The following is a 23,440-nucleotide window of genomic DNA, read 5'->3' on the forward strand; positions in this document are numbered from 1 at the left end:
TATTGTGTCTTTGTTGGGGGCAATCTAATCTCTTGGAAGAGTAAGAAGCAAAATGTTGTGTCTAGATCCACTGCAGAATCAGAATATAGAGCTATGGCACAGTCTATGTGTGAGATAGTATGAATTTATCAGCTTTTGACTGAATTCGGGTTTACGACTTCAGTTCCAGCAAAATTGTGGTGTGAATCAAGCTACTCTTCATATTGCCTCAAATCCTGTGTTCCACGAGCGAACTAAGCACAGGATATGTGAAGACTGGAGAACAATTATGAGATATTTTTACAAAGGCTTTGAATGGGGTGCGGGTTGATTATCTTTGTAACAAGCTAAGCATGATTAATATTTATGCTCCAGCTTGAGGGGGAGTGTTAGAATATATTAGTTGTATTAGCTGTATGTTAGTTGTAGAAATTAGAGTTAATTGTATTTAGTTAGTTTCCTATTTAGTCTCTCTAATTTTGTATATAAATACATACTATTCTATTGAATAAAGATACAATTCATTCACCATATTTTACAGTAATGAATACAAAATATTCCAACATAATTACAAAAATTCTAGTAAAAAATAAATCAGCCTATAACTAGCTAAATATAGAGACTAAATATTTTATATAGCTTGGTTTCCCATTCTAAAAGGGATACCGTATAATAATAATAAAACATTATTTCCTACATGTAATACCCAAAGAGTCCATGACCTTAAGTAGCCTAGATGAGTCATCTGGCTTGCGTACCTCTTTATTAATATTTTCCTCTACACCAATATCCTCCTTCCCTGTTCCGGGCTTGTCGCAAGCCTCAGTCCATTCCACCTCATTTTCATCCCACAACCTTCTAGCATGCACCACAATGTCTTCCACTTCCTCCCTGTCGATTTCGGAATCAATGTCCCCATCCTCCTCTTCAGAACTGCACGGTTCAGATTGGCCTTCTACCAAAGGAAAGATAAGATCCTCCTCTTCCATTTTCCTCCAAAAGAAACGTACTTTTGGCACATGGAGTATTTGGCTTTCGGCAATACACTTTTAGACTTGTAGCTGTTTCCTCTGGGTTCGACTCCTCTCCTAAATTTGGGAGTGAAACGCAGCATTTTCTAGGAGGCTTACCCCTCATATCATTCCAGAAATAACCCTTACCTTTGCAAAAGGCCTCACGGTCTTTGGGGCAACCAACCCAAATAGAACTCTGAATAGCCTTTAGATAATTGGTCATTCTCAATCCCCCGAAGCCCATCTCCTTCCAAAGTAATTTGAATTGAAGAGAGCCCTAAAAGAGTGAAAGACCACTTTAAGTGAACAGAACCCATTCTCTAATTTCAAGGCCCAGCCCAATCTACTCTTAAAAAGACCAATCTGGTATTTCAACTTGGGGCACGTGGATTTTTTAAAATCTTCAAAACCTAACCACGTGCCATCCTTATTCCTCTCTCGAGTCTACAAGTCTGACAGTAGCCGATTAAAGATGCCCTTTAATGGGGAGCAAAAATCACGTAATTCTATCCTTTAGATCCATGAGAGATTTCCTTGGAATCCAGCCTCAGATGTTACTGATTGTAGATTTTAATGAACTATGAATAATTAGATTAGATTATTTGAATGATAAGGAGTCTAGCCGAACTGATCATATTAGTTCTAGAAATTGAAATCCAAACTAACTAAACAAAATATCTTAAAGTATCCTAACTGAGAATGAGCTAGAATAACACCTAGATTCTCTCTATCCTTTATTTGAAATATAAACTAGATATCTAAATAAAATAAACTTTGACGAAATTCACATCAGATTTGGGAGGATGTACGGAGAGGTAAGGAGGCATTTGCCACTAGATTTCAGATTTTGGGTGGACATGTTGGAAACTTGAATTTTACCAACAGGAATTTTCATTTAGGAAGACAATTTAATGAAAAGAAATATAGGAGCTGATGGAGACGTTGGGTTGTTGGGAGTTTCTTCTGTGCTCCTCTGTTAGCGGGATATGGTTATAGTTTTGCTAGTTTAGAGTTTATGTGAAATTTGAATGCGACTGAAAATTTTATTTCTTTTCAGATGGTGGTAGGGAATTTTTGGAATGCTACAAAGGTGAAGACCTTATAAAGCTATTTCTTTGGGATAGTGTGCTATGTGCAAAATTTCTGAGGACCACGTTGAACTTCATTTTAACTGTTCATAAGTTATGGTGGAAAATTTTGGCAGAATTTAATTTATGATGGGTGAGTCCAAGGACTTGTGTTGATCTCTTTAATGTTCAAGTAGCTATGGTCTGTAGTGGAAAGAGGGAAGTATGGTGGAATGCTGCTGTGTTGGCAATATATTCTGATTTGTTAAGGGTGAAAAAAAAATAATGGATATTTGAAGATTTGGCATCTTCAAAGGAAGAAATTTGAAAATTAGTTCAATTTTAGCTGCCAATACGGATGAAAACTGCTGAGATCAATAATTTTTCTTGTTCTGATCTGGTAAGAATATGGGACGTAATAAGCTAGATTGACTTTTATGGTTGTTCACATGCTTTTTCTGAGGGAATGTTCTGTTTCATTTGTTTTTGCAAGCTCTTATTATTATTAATTATAAACTATCATTTCTTATTAAAACAAGAACAGTTGTCTTTGATTTTGATCACATAGTTAAACAAACCAAGCAAAGTAATCAAAACCAATCACCCAGTTCCCCTCCCCAAGCAACATTTTCCATTTTTTCTTAAGAGCATATAAATAATGTGAATTACCTCCAGTATATCTAATTTTCAACTAACCGACAAGCATGACCTTATTGATCCATGATGAAAAGCATCATACCTCACAAGCATTAACTCATTGACAGAGCGCCACATTCCACGCCCCACATCTTTAGGAAGTGGTTCTCTTGCACTCCTTCCGTGCCATAATTCTTTTGTGACATACATCACTTCATCAACATCTACCTGTAAGAATGATACTTATAAATATGTGCAAGCAAAAAAAAGAAAAAGAATACAAGCGTTGTTACGAATTGAGGTGTGTTGTTTTATTCTTAATTTTAAGAGAAGATACAGAAGTTAATTGGGACAAGATTAAAAAATGGAAATTTGGTTTAAAGAGAAAGGAATTTAGATACTTATCCCACCGCTCCATACTACTAGTTTTGCAAGTAAATTCACACACAACACATAAATTGTGGTTTTCGAGAGACCACCCCTCTCTCAAGAGCAGTAGCTCCTAATCCAATTTCATACAAATACCTAATCCCTTCAATCTCTCTTACACTATTTAAATATACTCATTGTTTCTAGAAAGTCTTTTATGCTTCTCCAAAACTACCTACACTCTTTTAGTACAAAATATAACTCACTGGTTCTAGAAATTCTTTCACACTCCACAAAAAATTTATTCCTATGTTACCCTTTGGGTGCCTAACATTTTATTTGACGTACCACTAGGGATTAAAAAAAAACTGTAATTGCATAGTCTATCCGACAAAGGACATATATCATGCAATATATGTTTTGTAAATCTCTACTTTCCTAAATAATAATTCTTGTTACTTATCAAGAAAAAGAAAACGGGCATAGATTATAATTCTCTAGGGTAAACAGAAAACTTATGAAAAGGTGGACGTGAAACCAAAAGATATATTATGTGGACTTTCATACCTGGACTAGCTTGGCAGTGCCATATAATGACTCTTCATGCTCAATAAGACGTTGGTGAAGGGTTATATAATGATCCAAATCCAAACTTACCACAGGTTCTGTATGAATTTGCAACCCTGCCAACTGTGTGACAACATAGGAGGCCATCACTTGTCCAAAAATAGCAGGGATGGTCCCCAGTACAGGTATGATACGAACCCTAAAACCTGGTACTATCTGAAATACAATTATGCCTTACAAAGTCAACCACAGAAGAACTTAACAACAATAAAACAGCAATAAATACCATAATATTAAAAAAAAAAACCACCATTAGCTAGAAAGAATGTAGTAGAAAATTGACAACAAATTTAATTTTGTCACCTATATTGTTCATGTTTGTCATCTAAGCCTTTTTTTTTTATAAAAAAAATAGAGTTACCAAACATGCGTTTGTCACTTGTGTTTTTCATTGTACAACTAGGATAGTGGATAGTGGATAGTGGATAGGGATCGTATGGTACTTTAAGAGCATAAGAAATAGATACTATGTGCATTGTAATATGAGTTTTATATCTGACTATTAAACAGAGTAATATGACAATCATTTTGGATGGTCAAGAGTAATCTTCTCTTATTAAGATACAGAAATATAGTGTTTGAGATGAATGCAGAGCTTACAGTATTTACTTGTGTGGAAATGGTGAGAAAAAAACAACTTGCTGTATTTCTACTATCTTTTTTTTAAAAAAAAAGGAGATAGAGGTCCAAATAGACCTCCTCTCAATAACATTGTAAACCCTCACTTATGGCGGAGGAATACCGTGGTAACAAAGGAATAGAAAGAATCAAAGGACAGGGAAAGACCTGACCCAAAAAATTACGACCACAAATACACCCACTCCCTGCATAGGTCCAAAAAGAAAACACCCTCAAAACCTTTCGATCTATACACCCACGTAACAACCCAGAACCTGATTTTATCCCAAAGAGAGTCGACGGAACAAGAAGACTCCACTATTTCTCTCCAACCAAATAACCCAAAAAGTTGACAGGACGGTACTCTACCATAAGCGCGCCATCCTCTTTCCTCCCTCTAACTGAGACAGGAACAATTGCGCACAAGAGGAAGGCATACACCAAGAGACTCCGAACTCATTTAACACTTTACCCCACAGAGCCCTTGAGAAAGAACACTGTAGAAACAAATGACCAATTGACTCACTCTCGTCTTTATAGCAAACACACCAATTTGGCGACAAGTAATGAAAAGGTCTTCTCCTCTGCAAATTACCATGGACACTTACTATCTGATACACTTTATACAACCTAGGACTAGAGATACATATAGGATATACAGGAATAACTACATTAATCACAGAAATAGGAATCGATTCCTATTCCTAGGAATCCCAAAGATCAAACATTAATACCCTAATTTTTTTTCTAACCGTCAACACTCCCTCTCAAGCTGGACTATAGATATTGATGAGTTCAAGCTTGTTTACAAGAAAATCAAATGTTTGTTCAGATAGTCCCTTTGTGAGAATATCAGCAAGTTCTTGATTAGTATGCACATATCTAATGCTGATAACTCCTCCATCAATTTTTTCTTTGATGAAGTGACGGTCAACTTCCACGTGTTTGGTTTAGTCATGATGTATAGGGTTATGTGCAATGCTGATAGGAGATTGGTTGTCACAGTAGAGCTGAATAGGGGCTTCATATTCAATCTTCAATTCTTCTAGTAGACATTTGATCCATATAGCTTCACACACTCCATGAGCCATGTCTCTATACTCTGCTTCTGTACTACTTCTTGCAATCACAGTTTGCTTTTTACTTCATCATGTGGTTACATTCCCTCATACCATTGTGCAATATCCAGATGCAGACTTTCTATCATCAACTGAACCAGCCCAATCTGCATCTATGAACACTTCAACCTTCCTCTCAGTTGTCTTCCTGAAAAAGAGGCCCTATCCTGGTGTTTGCTTGAGATATCTCAAAATTCTATACACTGCATTGAGATGTCCCTGACACGGATCATGCATGTATTGACTGACTAGACTCACTGCAAAAGCAATGTCGAGTCTAGTATGTGAGAGGTAGATGAGTTTTCCTACCAGTTGTTGGTACTTCCCCTTGTCAACTGGACTTCCTTCGAACATTTTCCTTTTGTCTCCGAGCTCAATTGGAGTTTTGCTGGGCCTGCTTCCGAGCATTCCTATCTCCTTTAGAAGAACTAGAGTGTATTTTCTCTGGGACACGGAAATACCTTTTTTACTTCTAGCAAATTCCATACCCAGAAAATATTTGAGAGCACCGAGATCTTTGACTTCGAACTCCTTTGTCAACATTTCTTTGATTGAGTTTATCTCCTCAATGTGATTACAGGTGATAATTATGTCATCAACATATACGATTAGTACCGCAATTTTTCCACTTCCTAAGTGTTTGACAAAGAGAGTGTGATCAGTATGGCCTTGTATGTATCCAAGCCCTTTGACAACTTTCAGGAAACGATTGAACCATGCTCGGGGAGATTGTTTCAAGCCATAGAGTGATTTTTTCAGTTTGCAGACTGTGGTTGTCTTGAGAGATTCTTCAAATCCCGGAGGCTAACTCATATACACTTCTTCTTCAAGTTCCCCATTCAAGAACGTATTCTTTACATTAAGTTGATGTAATTCCCAATCCATGTTAACAGCTAGTGAAAGTAGAACTCTGATAGTGTTGAATTTGGCAACTGGAGCGAATGTTTCCGTGTAGTCAATTCCATAGGTTTGAGTAAACCTCTTGGGAACTAACCGAGCTTTATACCTCTCTATAGATCCATTTGCATTGAATTTGACGGTGAACACCCATTTGCATCCTATTACCTTCTTATCTAGTGGTAACTCCACTAATTTCCATGTTCCATTATGTTTAAGTGCTCTTATTTCTTCAAGCACTGCTGCTTTCCACTGGGGAGAATCAAGTGCTTCTTCGACACAACATTTGATAGATTCGAGGTGAAAGCTTTAAATGGAGATGACAATTTTGAGTAAGAAATGAACTTTGAAATGGGGTGTTGGGTACATGATCTGGTTCCTTTCCTTAATGCAATAGGAATATCTAGATCTGACTGTTTGTTAGATGGGAGAATACCTGGATCTTTTGAGGGAAGTGGTTCCATCACCGGATTGGACGTTTGACTGTGCTGAGGATTCATAACTTGTTTATTTCTTTCTCTCCTGGAATACACCCGAATCTCTTTCCGTACGTTTTGGTCTTGAGGATGTCCTTCTGGTTCAGTGTTTTTAGGAGAGGTTGGTGGATTTTCTGGAGAGATAGTTGGATTTCCTTGTTCAGGAGGGAAAGTCTGGATATCTGGTTCAGAAGAAAGTGGAGTGGAAGAAGGAAAATGGAAAGAGTTGTTAAGGGTAACCCTAACCCCCACGACCATTGAGTTTCTTGCTGGTGATGGTTGGGCTCCCCCTGAAGCGATGTGGGAGTGAAGTAAGGAGTATCCTCGAAAAAGGTGACGTCACATGAGATTAATGTTTTTTGGTGATCGAACAATAACACCAATAACCATTTTTGGTAGGAGAGTAACCCAAAAACACAGTCTTAATGGCTCTAGGATCAAATTTACTCTGATGGTGGGAGTGAACATGCACAAAAGCAGTGCAACCAAATATTTTAACTGGTAGAGTATTTGTAGAGATGTGAGGATATAGAGATTGAAGATTAGAATATGGTGTTTTGAACTGAAGGGGTTGACTAGGGAGGCGATTAATGTGATAAGTAGCGGTATGGATAGCGTCGCCCCAAAGATGTTTAGGGACATGTATAGTGAACATAAGAGCGCGAGCTACTTCTAAGAGATGGCGATTTTTACGTTCAGCAACTCCATTCTGTTGCAGAGTATCAACACACGAGCTTTGATGGACAATCCCATTTTTGAGAAGATAGGGACCAAGAGTGGTATTGAAATATTCAGTACCATTGTCGGTACGAAGTATTCTTATAGATGTTTGGTACTGTATTTGGATCATTTGATGAAAGTTCTGAAAAATTTGACATGTTTCAGACTTACTTTTAAGAAGATAGACCCAAGTGAGATGTGTGTGATCATCAACAAAAGAGATAAACCATCGCTTATCATGAGAAGTATTGACCTTGGAAGATCCCCATATGTCACTATAAATCAGAGAGAATGGGTTGGAAAGTGTATATATTTTGTTAGGGAACGAAATACGTGTGTGCTTGACAAATTGACAAATATCACAATGAAAATCAGTTATATTCTTATTTACAAATAAAGATGGGAATAAGTGTTTTAAATACAAAGAACTTGGATGCCCAAGTCGACAATGCCATAACATAATTGTTTTTGAAACAGAGTTTGAAACAAACAATGAACCTGAACAAGAATTAGAAACAAACTTGAACCCAAACGTAGTAGAGAAGAGAGCTCGTTAACTGGATGTTGTCTTTCAAAGAAATAAAGTCCGTTACGAACCCTAGCACTGCCAATGTAACGACCCGACTTTTCTTAACTAGACCCACCGAACACGACTATGACTATCCAGGGTCAACTGGACCCTTACGGTCAACTTTGGTAAAAATCGGACGTTAAAAACTAAAACTTTAGAGTAAACTTTAGAAAATTTTACATTGGAGTACTTTGATATAAAATAGTATTTGGATGGGATCTCATAGTTTTAAAAACAAAATGTAGTTTAAACGTAACTTAAGAAATAGTCTGTAGCCATAGGGCCTTCTTTAAGTAGAACTGATAAACATGAAATTGATAAAACTGATACTAGACTTAGCGGAAAACTTAAGAGAACCCTAACAACCCTGCAGGTCGGTTGTTTCACAGTATGCATACGTCAGACAGAATCCCCTCCAGCTTATTGCATTGCTCCTTAAGCTTTGCCCTTACCTACACACACAGTAACTGATGAGCTATAACGCTCAGTAAGGAAGCTAGCTACAACTTATTACTCTACTATCCAAAACAAACTTTGCATAACAGAAATGCATATCTAGAAACTGAAAACTGAGCAACACGTCTAGCATAATCACATAAGTCAAAGTGTTGCGTAACATACTGAAAACATATAACTGAGCCATCGTGTTATCTGTGGGGTTTAAATCCCAGTGTGGCCTCCACGGCCCAGAGAATACTCACCTCCCGTACCAAAGGGGTACACTCCGCTAAAACACGATGACTTTACTGACTTGGCAGATAACCCCACTGTACGGCTGCATGGGGAATCCGCCCTCACAAGGCTTTGTACTAAGCCATCGAGTTATCTGTGGGGTCATGATCCCCGGGTGGCCTCCGCGGCCCAGAGAATACTCACCTCCCGTGCCAAAGGGGTAAACTCCGCTAAAACTCGATGACTTTACTGACTGGACGGCTAACCCCACTACACGGCTGCATGGGGTCCACCCTCACAAGGTTTCCCTTGACAGTCACAAACATTGCACATGCATTCATGATAACTTTACTGCACTAAGCACATTCAAACCCGATAAATGGATACTATCATGCGCATCCAGCCATATAATCACGCATATATATAGCAACTATAATTTAACCAGCAGTATACAAACATGCAAACAATTCACTAGAATCACAACAAGCTAAGTTGCTCTTGGTGTATACTTCCTTACCTCTTGTCCTTAGCTTTCGTGAATTATGTCTTTGTGAGTATTTCCGATCGCGTTTAGACCTTATAATCATATTGGGACAATACGTCTTAGTTTATGCATTACTAAGATTTTAAATATAAATAAGGAAATTTAAAAATATAAAACTGAAATTCCCGACCCTGGCCCAAACCCGAGCCCTTGGGGTTAAATGACCATTATACCCCTCTCAAAATACTGAACTCAACTTAGAAAATTATTATTTCCAATAATAATTTTATCCTAGACCATGTCCGAAATTTCAAGTCAAAACTCCAATTATTTCTTAAAATTCCATTTTCTGATGCCCGAGTCCAAAACACGAGCCCCGAGCCACTTCTTGATCTTGAGACTTAAAATTGGTAATATTGTACTTCCCAAAATATTTTCCAAGTTCTTGAAAATATTTTGTAGGTTCTAAGTTATCAAATCTAAACTTTGAAACTAATTCCTGAACTTAGAATTTTTCTTGAAGCTTACATAATAATTCCCGAGCCTAGCTTGTAAATTATTACACTTGGACAATTAACTAGAGAATTTTTATCCTTAATTCTCAATAATCAGATTTTTGGTCTTAAAGTACCTAATCCCAAGTCTTGCAGTAACTTTCTAAAGTTTTGGGACCAAATACCACATTTTGTCCCATTTGGTTACAAATTCGTAACCATTTGTAACCAGTTGAACACATGCACCCAACTACATGCACACGTGACCACCAATGGTCACCATCTTCACACACACCTTCAGCCCCTCTCTCTCACGCCTTGCTCAAACCCATGGTTCAACAACAGGGCAATCATGGCTTCTCCCCTACACCACCACAACCATCTTCTCGGCCACCACAACCAACCCGTCACCACCACCGACCTTAACTCTTCTTCCACGTCAACCATGGAGCCAACTTCCATGTCCGCATCTACCATTCATCACCCATCACCAAAACATCACAAACTTCAAGCCTTATCATATTAAATCATTTCTAACCCCTTAATGACGGTTTCTAGTCCCAAAACACAGATTAAATCCATATAAAATGCCCCACAAATTCATAGCCATCCTAGGAAATGAAAATATAAAATCGGAACCGTAAACTACGAAGGAAATCTATGAATTTGTACCTCTTAGTGTGGCCGGTTCATGGGGGTTTCTTCTTCTCCTCAACTTAGTACACAACGCTATGAACACAACAAAATCATTTTACATGAATTTGGTACTCAGAATCTAAGAGAAAAATCAACGCAAAGGTATGTTCGGACTTACGTTTTTCTTTTGACTATTATTGTACTGAACTCCCTATAACACCCCCTTCTTTCTCTTGCTTTCTTCCACAATCAAAACAGAGGCTCTAAGGATGTGTCTAAAGCCTGTAACCCAAAGAAAAACCAAAGAAAAACTCACCTTGACTTCTCCTTCTTGGACCCAAAATGGTCGTGCACTATAAGAACACAATGTTCTCTTTCTCCTATATCTCAGTTTCTTCTCTCAAGTTCGACAATGGCTGAAAGAGATAAGGAAGAAAGTGATTCTAATTCCCACCCTTCTAACCTCTAATAACTGCCTTGAATATTAAAAAAAAATTCCCACCAGCCAATCCTATGCATTTGTTCAGAAAATGCATTAAACTATAGCTAAAAAATAATTGAATAAAAACTAAAGTCTAAATACCAAAATGTGACTTTAGCCTAAATTTATGTTTATGATTTTATGTGAATCCTTTCAACATAAAATGACCACTTTAATCCCATAAAATTCTTCTTGTGTTAATCATAGACTCTTAGGGAAAAAGTCACAAATTCATAGTCTAAAATAATTATAAACTCTTTGAGCAAAATGTCCATCTTTAGATTTATTTCACATCTAAATCCCCACACTATGGTCTAAAGGGATCAACTCACATTTCTTTAATTGAAATAATATTCACCAAATATTATTTTAATTATTATTCATACTCTTCAAAAAAAAAATTAATTCACAGAATAATGTTTACATAAAACACAATAAATAATAAAAAAAAATTCGGGTTATTACAGCCAATCATCCTCAATGATAGATCCTGAAATTGACAAGAATTTGACACGAATTTAGCGAAGCTACAAAGAAGGAACAAAGTACTGATTTAAGAATGAGGTCAGCAGATAATTTAATAGTGCTTATTCCAACAATAGGAGAATGGGTGTCGTTTGCAATTGTGACACTAGATTTAGTGGAACACGGAGAATAAGTATCAAACAAATGTGGTAAACCTGTCATGTGATCAGTGGCGCCTGAATCGATGATCCATGGTGTGTTGGAGGTGGAAGAAAAATTACCAAAGTGTGCATCAGAGGCACTATGAGTCTCGGGACTGGAATTGGGGTTCATGGATGATCGACTCAAAAGAGTGTATAGGTGGGCAAGTTGTTCCTTACTAAATGAAGGGGTATCAGCACTATTCTGATCATTGGTACTCTCAGTTTGAGTTTGATAGGCCTTTCTTTCATTTTGGCAGCGAGGGGTCCAATTGGGTGGTTTACCATGGATTACTCAACAAGTAGATCGAGTATGACCATGACATTGGCAGTGATCACACCAAGGTCGATCACCCTTACGATTAGGTCGAGGGTCAGGGGTGGATCTGCCATGTGGTGGGGGGCCAAATTTTGATATGAGAGCTGAGCTTTCAATGGGTTGCAGGTTAGGAGTAGTGAGCATGACACGACGACGTGCTTCTTCACGTCTAACCTTAGAGAAGGCTTATTCAGTGTCAGGAAATGGGGCACGACCCACCAGACGACCTCTACCTTCATCAAGAATACTGTTTAACCCCGTAAGAAATTCAAAAACTCATTCTTTCTCTAACTGCTGCCGCTCGATTGTAGTGCAGTTAGCACATAGTAGTGTGGTATCCAGATACAAATCGAGCTCCTGCCACAAGTCTTGCAAGTCAAAAAAATATTGCGTAACAGTTTTATTACCTTGCTTTATTTCTTTAAGCTTGGTACGGATTTCGAAAATTTGAGAGGCGTTACCGAGGTCAGAATACATTTTTCGGGCAGCGTCCCACACCTCCTTAGCAGTCTTAAAGAATAGATATCTGCGGTTGATTTTTGAGTCCATTGAATTAATTATCCATGCAAGTACAATAGAATTTTCAGCTTGTCATACCTTGTATGTAGGATTATTGGAAAGAGATGCAGGGAGATCACCAGTAATGTATGCTAGTTTACCACGACCACAAATGACAAGTTTGACAGATTGGCCCCATTGTAAATAAATTTTGCCATCAAGTTTATGGGCTGTAATATTAAGTGAACCACTGTCAAGGCTATAAAGAGAGCCCATAGACCCACTAGGCTGAGTGTAGTGGGTCTGAGTGTGGGCTGAGTTGGGGTTAGGGTTACCTTCATTGGGCTGGGTTGAGTGAGGCCCAACAGTCTAAGAGGTAACTTCATCATTGTTCGACATCTCAGTGAGATTGGTGGCTGTGAGGGAGAGAGCCGAGCTGAGGAGAGCTTCTGAGGGCTGGCCGAGAGCTTCTGAGGGCTACGGGGGCCGAGTGTAGCGCCGCTAGACTGGTCTGCCGCCAGATTGGACTAGCCGAGACGCCGGAGTGGATTGACTGGAGGTTGAGCGTCGGAGTAGAGCGACTGAAGGGATTGCCGGTCTGGAGCAGGTGCCAAACGACTTCACCAAAGTGCCTGGAGTGTCGCCGGACTGGTTTGCGACTGGAAGGAGGGACAACTGCCGGAAAAAAATGGAGGAAAAAAAAAAACAGAGGGTGGTCGAAATCGAGCCTTACAGTTTTGATACCATGTGGAAATGGTGAGAAAAAACCAACTTTCTTGCTATATTTCTATTATCTGATACACTTTATACAACCTAAGCCTAAAGATATATATAGGATATACAGGAATAACTACATTAATCACAGAAATAGGAATAGATTCCTATTCCTAGGAATCCCAAAGATCAAACATTAATACCTTATTTTTTTTCTAACCGTCAACAACTTGTTACAAGAGAAATATACTTGTTACATGATGAGCACTCTTCCATATTGTTAATTGTATTTACTTGTATTTTATTGGAAAAATAACATGTATTTATATACAAGCTAAAGAAGTTATTCTAAGAAACTAGGAGAATATAGGAAGGAAACTAGAAAAATATAGGAAACAATTAATCCTAATTGATAGCTAATTTACCATTAATATATATATATATATATTTTAACACTCCCCTCAAGTTGGAGCATTGATATTAATCATGCCCAGCTTGTTACATAGATAATCAACCTGAGCCTCATTCAAAGCTTTCGTGAAGATGTCTCCTAATTGTTCACCAGCCTTCAGATATCCTGTAAAAATCAAACCTCACTGAATTTTCTCCCGAACAAAATAACAAGCAATTTCGATATGCTTAGTTCGCTAGTGAAATACAGAATTAGATGTAATATGAAGGGCAGCTTGGTTATCACACCACAATTTCGTAAGTACTGAATTTTTAAAACCTACTTCAGTCAAGACTGACATATCCACATTATCTCACACACAGACTGTGTCATAGCTCTATATTCTGACTTTGCATTGGATCTTGATACAACATTCTGCTTCTTACTCTTCCATGAAACCAAATTTCCTCCAACAAAAACACAATAACTTAAAGTGGATCTTCTACTCATTTTGGATCTTGCTCAATCTGCATCTGAAAAACATTCAATATGAGTGTGCGCATGATTTTGATATAAAATAGGGATATTTGCGGCATAAGTACCCAATGTTTGGGTTTTGTACGCGGCATAGACCCAATGTTTATTTTTAGTGGCAATAGTGCCCAAAGTCAGTAAAAGTGTAATTCCGTCAGCCTCCTCCGTTAGGTCTCCGTTTCGTGATGACTGGACCAACACGTGTCACTCTGTGATTGGTCCAGCTCAATAATATTTTACAAAATAATTATGATTTGGACCAATAAAAACGTGACACGTGTCTGCCTAATCAGCTCATTAACAGACCTAACGGAGGAGACTGACGGAATTACACTTTTACTGACTTTGGGTACTATTGCCACTAAAAATAAACATTGGGTCTATGCCGCGTACAAAACCCAAACATTGGGTACTTATGCCGCAATAATCCCTATAAAATACCACGTCCAGGTGCTCCTTTCAAGTAACATAAAATTTGCTCCAACACTACCCAATGATAAATTGTTGGGGATGACATAAACTTGACAACACTAACCGAATATGCAATATCTGGACGAGTCACAATAAGGTAATTCAGCTTTCCAACCAACCTTCCATATATCTCAGGATCTTCATATAGTTCTTCATCTCCTGTATGGTGAATGTTTGGAGTCATTGGAGCACTACAAAGCTTTGTTCCCAATTTTCCTGTCTCAGTTAATAAGTCAAAAACATATTTTCTCTAAGACAGAAAGATATATTCTTTACCCGTGACTTCAACACCCAAGAAATATTTTAGCATCCCCAAGTCCTTCGTGTGAAACTGAATATGAAGGAAAGACTTGAGAGAGGAGATTCTCATAATCACTTCCAGTAATAACAATATCATCCACATACACAACTAATAAAATGATACCGGCTTCTGTTCGTTTGTAGAACACAAAATGGTCAGACTTACTTTTCATCACACCAAAATTTTCAATAGCCCGACCAAATTTCTCAAACCAAGAAAGAGGACTCTGTTTCAAACCATACAGAGATTTTCGAAGATGACAAACTTTTCCAAACTCCCCCTGAGCAACAAACCCGGGAGGTTGCTCCATATACACCTTCTGAAGATCACCGTGAAAAAAAAACATTTTTGATATCAAGTTGATGCAAAGGCCAATTATGAGTAGCCCCCATCAAAATAAACAACCGAACAGATATCAATTTGGCAACATGGGAAAAAGTATCATAATAGTCCACCCCATAGGTTTGGGCATAGCCTTTAGCGACGAGACGGGCTTTCAATCGATCAACTGACCCATCCGGATTGACCTTAACTGCGAACACCCATTTGCATCCTATAAGCTCGTTTCCCTAAAGGTTAATCCACCAAGTTCCAAGTATCATTGTCATCTTAAGCATTCATCTCCTCTATCATTGCATTATGCCAACCAGGATGAGATATAGCTTGACAAACAGTTTTAGGAATAGAGACAGAATCAAGGGAAGAAATAAAAGAACAAGGAAGATGACAAGCCATTATATGAAACAAAGAAAGAAATATGATAAACACACTGACGTTTACCTTTGCGCAAAGCAATAGGAAGATCATCACTCGGGACTGGATCTGATGACGAAGGAACAGGTGCAGGACATGAATCAGAAGGTGGACGCCTGGAATAGACTAGAATAATAGGAGGCTTGGGAGGAGTTGGTTCCGAGATAGGGGCAGAGGATGTGATAGAATATACCAACAAATCATCATACTACCCCTAATGAGAATAAATAGAGAAAGACGAAAAGGTGTGTTTTCCATGAAGGTAACATCAATTGAGACAAGATATTTGTTAAGATTGAGACAGTATCACCTATACCCTTTCTGAAGACGAGAATAATCAAGGAATACATACTTCAATGACTTGGGATCTAATTTGGTGATATGTGGACGAACATCTTAAGCAAAACAAGTACTGCCAAATATCCTAGGATCAACAGAAAACAATGACTTACTGGGAAAAAGAACTTTAAATGGTATCTCACCATTAAGAGCAAAAAATGGCATGCGGTTGATAAGAAAACACGTAGAAATGGCATTGGCCCAAAAATGTTTAAGAACATGCATTTGAAATAAGAGAGCTCATGCAGTTTCAAGAAGATGTTTGTTTATACGTTCTGCTACACCATTTTGGAATGCAATATCAACGCAAGAAATTTCATGAAGTATGTCATTAAAAGCCATACATGTGAAATAAATCAGATGTATATTCTTTGGCATTATCACTTCGTAAAGTACAAATAGAAACATTAAATTGAATTTTAATCTCAACAGAAAATACAAAAAACAACTCGGAATGATTTTTCATTAAATATTACCAAGTTACACAAGAATAATCATCCACAATAGTAACAAAATAACTGAATCTAGGTTTAAACAAAATAAAAGGACCCCAAAAATCATAATGAACTAATTGAAAAGGAATACGGGCACGTTTATTGACTCGATGACTCGAACTAAGACGATCGTGTTTAGCAAATTGATATGACTCGCACTCTAATGAAGACACCTTACTATATTACGGACAAAGTTTCTTGAGCAAGAGAGGAGATGGACGACCCAAACGACAATGAGCCTCAATCTGCATAGTGATGCAAGATCTGTTCACTCCTGTTGACTCATAAATCTTGTAAACAAAGCAAAAGGTGTAATGATAAATTAAGGTAGAAAAATAAAACACTTAGTGAGAGAGAGAGTGTAGTGAGAGAGAGAGTGTATGTCCAGGTCTAATGCGCACCATAACCCCACTGGTTATGGGAAGAAATATGTCCATTTTCCCACTGGAGTTGGACAAAATTCTGGTTCGGGGGATCCCATCGTGTCTTCTGGTCAGAGGTATTGGAGCTTTCGTACAGCCTTCAAGGTGTTCATGCTGACCCTTTCTAAGGATGGCGGCTCAGTAAGGATCTGTGAGAGGACAAGGCTATCAAGTTATGAGATTTCACTATCTTTAGACACTTCTAGGTGGCTGTTAGAAGAAGTAGTGTGGTTGATCGACGCTATTGCTGACCTTAAGGTGCATCGGAGGAGAACTTTCAGGGATTATTCCATGAGGGTGTGGCTGGAATGTTTTCAAAACGTTAGAGGAATTTTTTTGAAGATTTTCGTACTCAAAAACAGTGCTTTCAATTTGATCATCATTCCGGAGGAGGACTTTGCTCAGGGATGAAAAGGACTAGACGCCTGAGGCACTTGGTTAAGAAGGGCTTTGATTCACAAGGAGATCTCGGAAGGAAGGTGGATAGAAAAGTCTCTTGGGCTTCTATCGTTAAAGGAAACCCCAAGGAGGTGATCATGGATGAGAAGGAAGGGGCAGTCAAACCGAATAATGTGTTATTTAAGGATTGCCACTCTTTGTTAACAGGGGATGAGGCCTGTTTCGATTGGAGTTTGGCTGTTTTCATGTTCAGAAGGGACAGTTGGTGCCCTTGGTCGGCTGTTCATGAGGGAGTCCAAAGATGGTGGGGGAAAAAGTTATGTGTTTCGTATTTCTCAGACGACATGGCTCTAATCTGGTGTGCAAATGAGAGAGAGAAGGAAAGGCTGATCTCCACTGGCTCGGTTACTATTCCTGGAGTGTCTGCAGTCTCCTTTGCAATATGGAGTTGGAGAAATCAAATGGAGAAATGGAAAATTTCTTGTAAACATGATTGGATTGGTATTGAAGGTATTCCGTTGAATATATGGAACCACCATGTTTTCAAGGTGATCGGCTCACTCTGTGGAGGGCTATTAGCTATAGACAAGCACACTCTGGAAAGGAAGAATCTATTCTGTGCCTATATTAAAGTGAAGGGGGATGCTTCGGGTTTTATTCCAAGCTTGATCTCTTTGCCGTATGATGGAAATCAGCTTTCCTTGCATCTGGTTAAAGCTCGAGGGAAGAAGCTTTTTCCGGTCCGGAAATTCTGGGTGAGGAAAACGCCCAGGAAGTCTAGGTGTGGCTCGGGTCCCGATGAAGGAGGTGGTTCGGAGAAGCAGCAGGGGACCAACGTTGAGAACGAAGAGACGTGTGGGGTAGTTGAGGAGATGGAAGGCGGCGCCATGGTGGCCATGACTGATCGGAAGTTGCAGACAGCAAGGAGAGGGTCGGCGCCAAACACGGTCAACATTGATGAGTTTTCCGTTGCTTCACGTAACTCATGTCTGCCATTAAGGAGAATATTTAATAGAATAAAATCAGACTTATCTATTAATTTTAGAGGGATGGCAAGCACGTGCATCAATTTCAAAAAGGTGGTTCAAAATGACTCTTACACGTGGCATTTTAAGGATAAAGGTTGGGTTGTCTCAGCACTTTCTTTGGGCCGGATTCAAATTAATTTGGAAAATGGGCCTTGTTTATTTAATTTCATAGTCAAGCCATGGGCTCTCTTCAATCCAATAAGTCTTTTAAAGGTTTTGGGCCACGGTTTGGGTTATACAGAATCAATAGCTAAGCTGCCCTATTCAAAAGGATTTTCTCCTAAGCAACGTGGCAATTTTTCACAAGGGAATATCATTTATTGGGATGTTTCGGTGCGAAGGAAGCTCAATACAAAGCAGAGTGTACTGCTGGAGAAGTTTGAGGAGAAGGAGTCAGAGTTATAAGATAACATGGCTGGATTGAAAGTGTATTCTCGCAGGCAAAATAACGGTGGCGTAGAAAGTAAGTATTTTATAGAAGATCAAGATAGGGGGGAGCCTTCTTTTGAAACTGTAGTAGAAGAGGAGGATTTAGTTTTCCAATCGATGAGGAGCTTGATTCAGACAGTTCAGAAGATGAATATGTGGATGAGATTGGAGACAGCGAAATGAATGACAAAGAGGATTGTGTTGAGCAGGTGAGATACCTGTGGGATGGAGGAAGGAATGAAGAAAGCACTCAGGTTGAGGAAGTTCACGGGACTGCGTGCGTAGAAGGGTCGTCAGAGGGAGGTAATTCGCAGGAGAGGCCAGCCTCTATCGACAATATTAGGAGCAAGGAAGAGGAGAAGTTGAGTGAGTCCTCTAGACTTCTTAAGTCTATGGATTCTTTGGGTATATCGGTGATCCATTTTGCTTTGGGAGGGGAAAGTTTAGGAGACTCCGTCAGTCTATCTCAGAAAAGTTACCGGGAATTACGCAAGCTGAGCTTCAATGTTAACTATGGAAACAGGAAAAAGAGGGGCTTGGGGCACAGTTACAAGTTATGAGGATGCTTACTTGGAACGTGAGAGGTTGTGGCAATAAGGGCAAACGGAAAGCAATTAAGGAATTGATCTGTAAAGTAAACCCAGACATTATTGTCCTTCAAGAGGTAAAAAGGAGCTCCGTTGATAGGAGTTTTATTGGAAACATTTGGAGATCTAGGTTTAAAGCCTGGATTTATCAGCATCCATTAGGCCGTTCGGGAGGCACATTGGTAGTTTGGGATACGAGGTGCGTCTCTATAATTGATTCTTTAGTCGGGGATTTCTCAGTTTCAATTCGCTTGGAGGCTGAGGGGAAGGGTCCCTGGTGGTTCTCAGGTGTTTACGGTCCTGTAGTCTATGGTAGCAGAGACAGTTTTTGGGATGAATTGGCTGGGTTGAGTGCTATTTGTGGAGATAATTGGTGTGTTGGGGGAGATTTCAATGTGGTTAGAAGAATTGAGGAGAAGTTGAATAGCAATTCTAATACTAGGAGCATGAAGATGTTCGACGCTTTGATTAGAGAATTAAAATTGGTTGATCCAAAGCTTCAAAATGGTTGTTATACATGGTCATACTTCAGACATAAGCCAATTTGCTGTAGGCTGGACAGGTTTTTTCACTCTCCTTCGTGGTCGGAATTTTATCATTTCATTTGGCACGAGGTTTGGGTTCGGGTAGTTTCTGATCATAGTCCGGTAGTGTTGGACTCTAATCCTCCGTCTTGGGGCCCTTCTCCTTTCAGATTTGATAATGCTTGGTTGGAGCACAAGGATTTCTCTCCTCTTTTCCAGAAGTGGTGGGGTTAAGCTAAGGGGCAAGGGGGGTCGGGCATGAAATTTATGTCAAAACTAGATTCTAGTCTTGGTCATATTAGGAAGTGGAGTCGTCATGTCTTTGGGGAGAGGAAAATGCGGAAACATTTCTTGGAAAGAAGACTGTTTGAGTTTGATAGATTGGAGGAAGGGGGCTCTTGGAATGAGAATCTTCTTTTGGAACGATCAAAGGTGAAGGAGGATTGGCAGCAAATTGTTTTTGAAGAAGAAAGAAGTGTGTGGTTTAAGGTTAAGTGTCGATGGGCAAAGGAAGGGGATGCTAATTCCAAACTTTTCCATAGCATTCTTAGTGCTCAGAAAGCAAGGAATTTCATTTCTAGGCTTGAGGAAGAGGATGGAACTATTTGGGATAAAGACCCCGATATTGAAAGGGCTATTGTGGGTTTTTATTCATCTTTGTATTCGGCAGTGTCGAGAGATTGGGTGGGGGTGGACAGGATTTCCTGGTCTCCAATTTCGTCGGTTATGGCTTCTTTCCTTGAGCGTCCTTTTGCTGAAGACAAGATTAGACAAGCGGTTTTTTCGTGTGATGGCTCTAAAGCCCTGGGGCCAGATGGGTTTTCCATTGCTGTTTATCAGAACAATTGGGAGGTAATGAAAAAGGATTTGATGGATGTATTTCATGATTTTTTAAAGGATGGTGTTATCCACAAAAGGATCAATGAAACTTTCATTTGCCTGATTCCGAAGAAATTGAGTAGCTGTCAGGTAAGGGACTACAGGCCTATCAGTCTAGTCACTAGTCTGTACAAAGTTATTTCAAAGGTGTTGGCTTATAGACTTCGAGGAGTTCTTTCAGACACAATTGCGGAAAATCAAGGTGCTTTTGTCGAGGGGAGGCAGATCTTGGACACAGTTCTGATTGCAAATGAGGCAGTGGAGGAATATAGAAGCAAAGGAAGAAAAGGTTGGGTGTTTAAAATAGACTTCACTAAAGCTTATGATTGTGTGGACTGGGGTTTCTTGGAGTTAGTTTTGGAAAGGAAGGGTTTTGGTGAAGTTTGGAGGAGGTGGATGCATGGGTGTTTATCCTCCACTTCTTACTCTGTCTTTGTAAATGGGCGTCCGAGAGGAAAGTTTAAAGGTTATAGGAGTATTCGCCAGGGGGACTCTTTGTCTCCATTCTTGTTCACTTTGATAGCGGATGTTTTAGGTAGAATGGTAGATAAAGCTAAAAGTGCCTCGACTCTAAGAGGTTTCTCAGTGGGCAAGGATAAAGTGGATGTGAGCCACCTTCAATTTGCAGACGATACGATTTTCTTCGCAAATGATGAGGAGTCCCTGGTGGTTCTCTTGGACATTCTAAAGGTCTTCAGTGGAGTTTCTGGGTTATCTATCAATTTGCAGAAATGTCAGCTTCTGGGGATTAATTTGCAGAAAGAGCTGGTGGATCAGAAAGCTAGTGAGATTGGGTGTGAAGTGAGTGAATGGCCTATTCAGTACTTGGGGCTTCCTTTGGGGGCTTCCCCACGATCCAAAGGGTTCAGGGACCCGGTGATTTCTAAATGTGCTAATCGGTTGGATTCCTGGAAGAGTGCGTTTCTGTCTAGAGGTGGGAGGCTGACTCTTATTCAATCTGTTCTATCTTCCATTCCCGTGTACTACCTGTCGGTTTTTTGTATCCCTAAGAATGTGGCGATGACTATTGAGAAACTGATGCGCGATTTCTTTTGGGAAGGTGCGGACAAGTCAGGTGCCGATCATTTGGTCTCCTGGGTCGATGTTTGCAATTCTCGTAGTCACGGAGGCTTGGGGATTGGGAATTTGGTTTTGGGGAATAAGGCTTTTCTTATGAAGTGGTTGTGGCGGTTTCCATTGGAAAAGAATTCTTTATGGCACAAGGTGGTCAGCAGTAGGTATGGTGAAGATGCTGGCTTCTGGGATACAAACGTGGGGAGTAGATTTTCAGTTCGTGGTCCGTGGAGAGACATTTCTTTGTTGTATGAGGAGTACAAGCGTAGGGTCTTTTTCAAAGTGGGGAGGGGTGACAGGATTCGCTTCTGGGAGGATAAGTGGATTGGTGAATGTTGCCTGAGCTCACGGTTCAATGATTTATTCAGGGTGTCCAAGGCAGTGAATGTTTCGATCAGAGACTTGTTAGTGGTTGATGGTGGTATTAGCTACGAAGGTCTCGGCTGGGATTTCCAATTTAGAAAGAATTTATTCGACAAGGAGATTCCTAGCTTGATTGAGATGTTAGATTTGATTAAGGATGTGCATCTGCCGGAAATTTTGGAAGATAAAAGGATCTGGAAACCAGACAGTAGCGGGGTTTTCAGTTGCCAATCGGCCTTTCACAGCTTAGCCTATGATCAGCTAGGGCCAGAGTGGCCGTGGGCGAGGAGGTTATGGAAAAGTGGTGTCCCCTACAAAATTATAGTGTTTGGATGGTTATTATTCCTTGACAAGTTAAGTGTCCATGAAAATTTGCAGAGGAGGAGACCTTTCCATTCCTTGTCGCCAAATCGGTGTGCTAACTGTAATAACAATAGCGAGTCAGTGGGCCATTTGTTTCTTCGGTGCTCGTACGCCGGTATTGTTTGGAATAAAGTTTTACAAGAATTCGGGGTCAATTGGTGTATGCCTTCCTCCTGTGCGCAATTGTTTCTCTCTCATTTGGAGGGAGGAAAGAGGGTGACGCGTTTATGGCAGTGTACCGTCCTCGCTACATTTTGGGCTATTTGGTTGGAGAGAAATTCAAGGACTTTTGACAAGTCCTTTTCTTCAGTGGACAATCTTTGGGATAAAATCAGGTTCTGGGTTACCACTTGGATGTATAGAACGAAGAATTTGAGGGTGTGTTCTTTTTGGATCTTCGTAGGGAGTGGGTGCATTTGTGGTCATAACTTTTGTTTTCTTTTTTCCCTATGTTACTACGGTATTCCTCTGCCATAAGTGAGGGTTTTCAATATTATTGAGAGGAGGTCACTTCGACCTCTTACTCATTTTTCAAACGACAATGAGCCTCAAAAGCGGAAGTGACACTCGAACAAGCAATTGAAGTTGGTGGTGGTATGTCAAGAACATAGAGGCCGCCAAACTCGTTCTTTACTAATAATCTTCTTCATCATAAGATCATGAAATAAACAATAATCGGGAAAGAATGAGATGCAATAATTAAGATTACGAGTGAGTTGAGTGACAGAGAGAAAATTGAAGGACAGACTTGGTAAATGTAAGACAAATGACAAAGCAAAGGTGTAGGATTAATAGTGTCAGATCTACACACACAAGATGGTAATCCATCAGCTAAAGTAACAGTAGAAGTGGAAGTGTGAGAATGAAAAGTTGAAAAGAGACTAGAATTACGTGTCATGTGATCTGTGACACCAGAATCAATGACCCATTTGGAGGATTCGGAAATAAGACATGCATTAGATTTACCTAAATCAGCAAGCGCAGTGATAAAGGAGATGACGACTTGAGTGAGTTCTGATATCGTGAGAACTTGGC

The 23,440-nt window shown here is 39.5% G+C and overlaps 1 protein-coding gene across 6 annotated transcripts in view; it reads right to left on the reverse strand.

Moving 5' to 3' along the window:
• LOC133818655 (tRNA threonylcarbamoyladenosine dehydratase) overlaps positions 1–23,440 on the reverse strand; it is a 61,676-nt gene that overhangs the window by 15,441 nt on the left and 22,795 nt on the right. For 4 of the 6 annotated variants that reach the window (XM_062251668.1, XM_062251665.1, XM_062251666.1 and 1 more), the window contains exons 10-11: positions 3,632–3,847; positions 2,799–2,923 (exon numbers count right to left, since the gene is read on the reverse strand). In XM_062251668.1, coding sequence (XP_062107652.1) covers positions 2,799–2,923; positions 3,632–3,847 — 341 coding nt within the window. The remainder of the gene's footprint in view (positions 1–2,798; positions 2,924–3,631; positions 3,848–23,440) is intronic. The other 2 variants (XM_062251667.1, XM_062251669.1) reach the window with 2 other exon arrangements.

The sequence above is a fragment of the Humulus lupulus genome, chromosome 2, assembly GCF_963169125.1.
Source record: "Humulus lupulus chromosome 2, drHumLupu1.1, whole genome shotgun sequence".
NCBI lineage: Eukaryota > Viridiplantae > Streptophyta > Magnoliopsida > Rosales > Cannabaceae > Humulus > Humulus lupulus.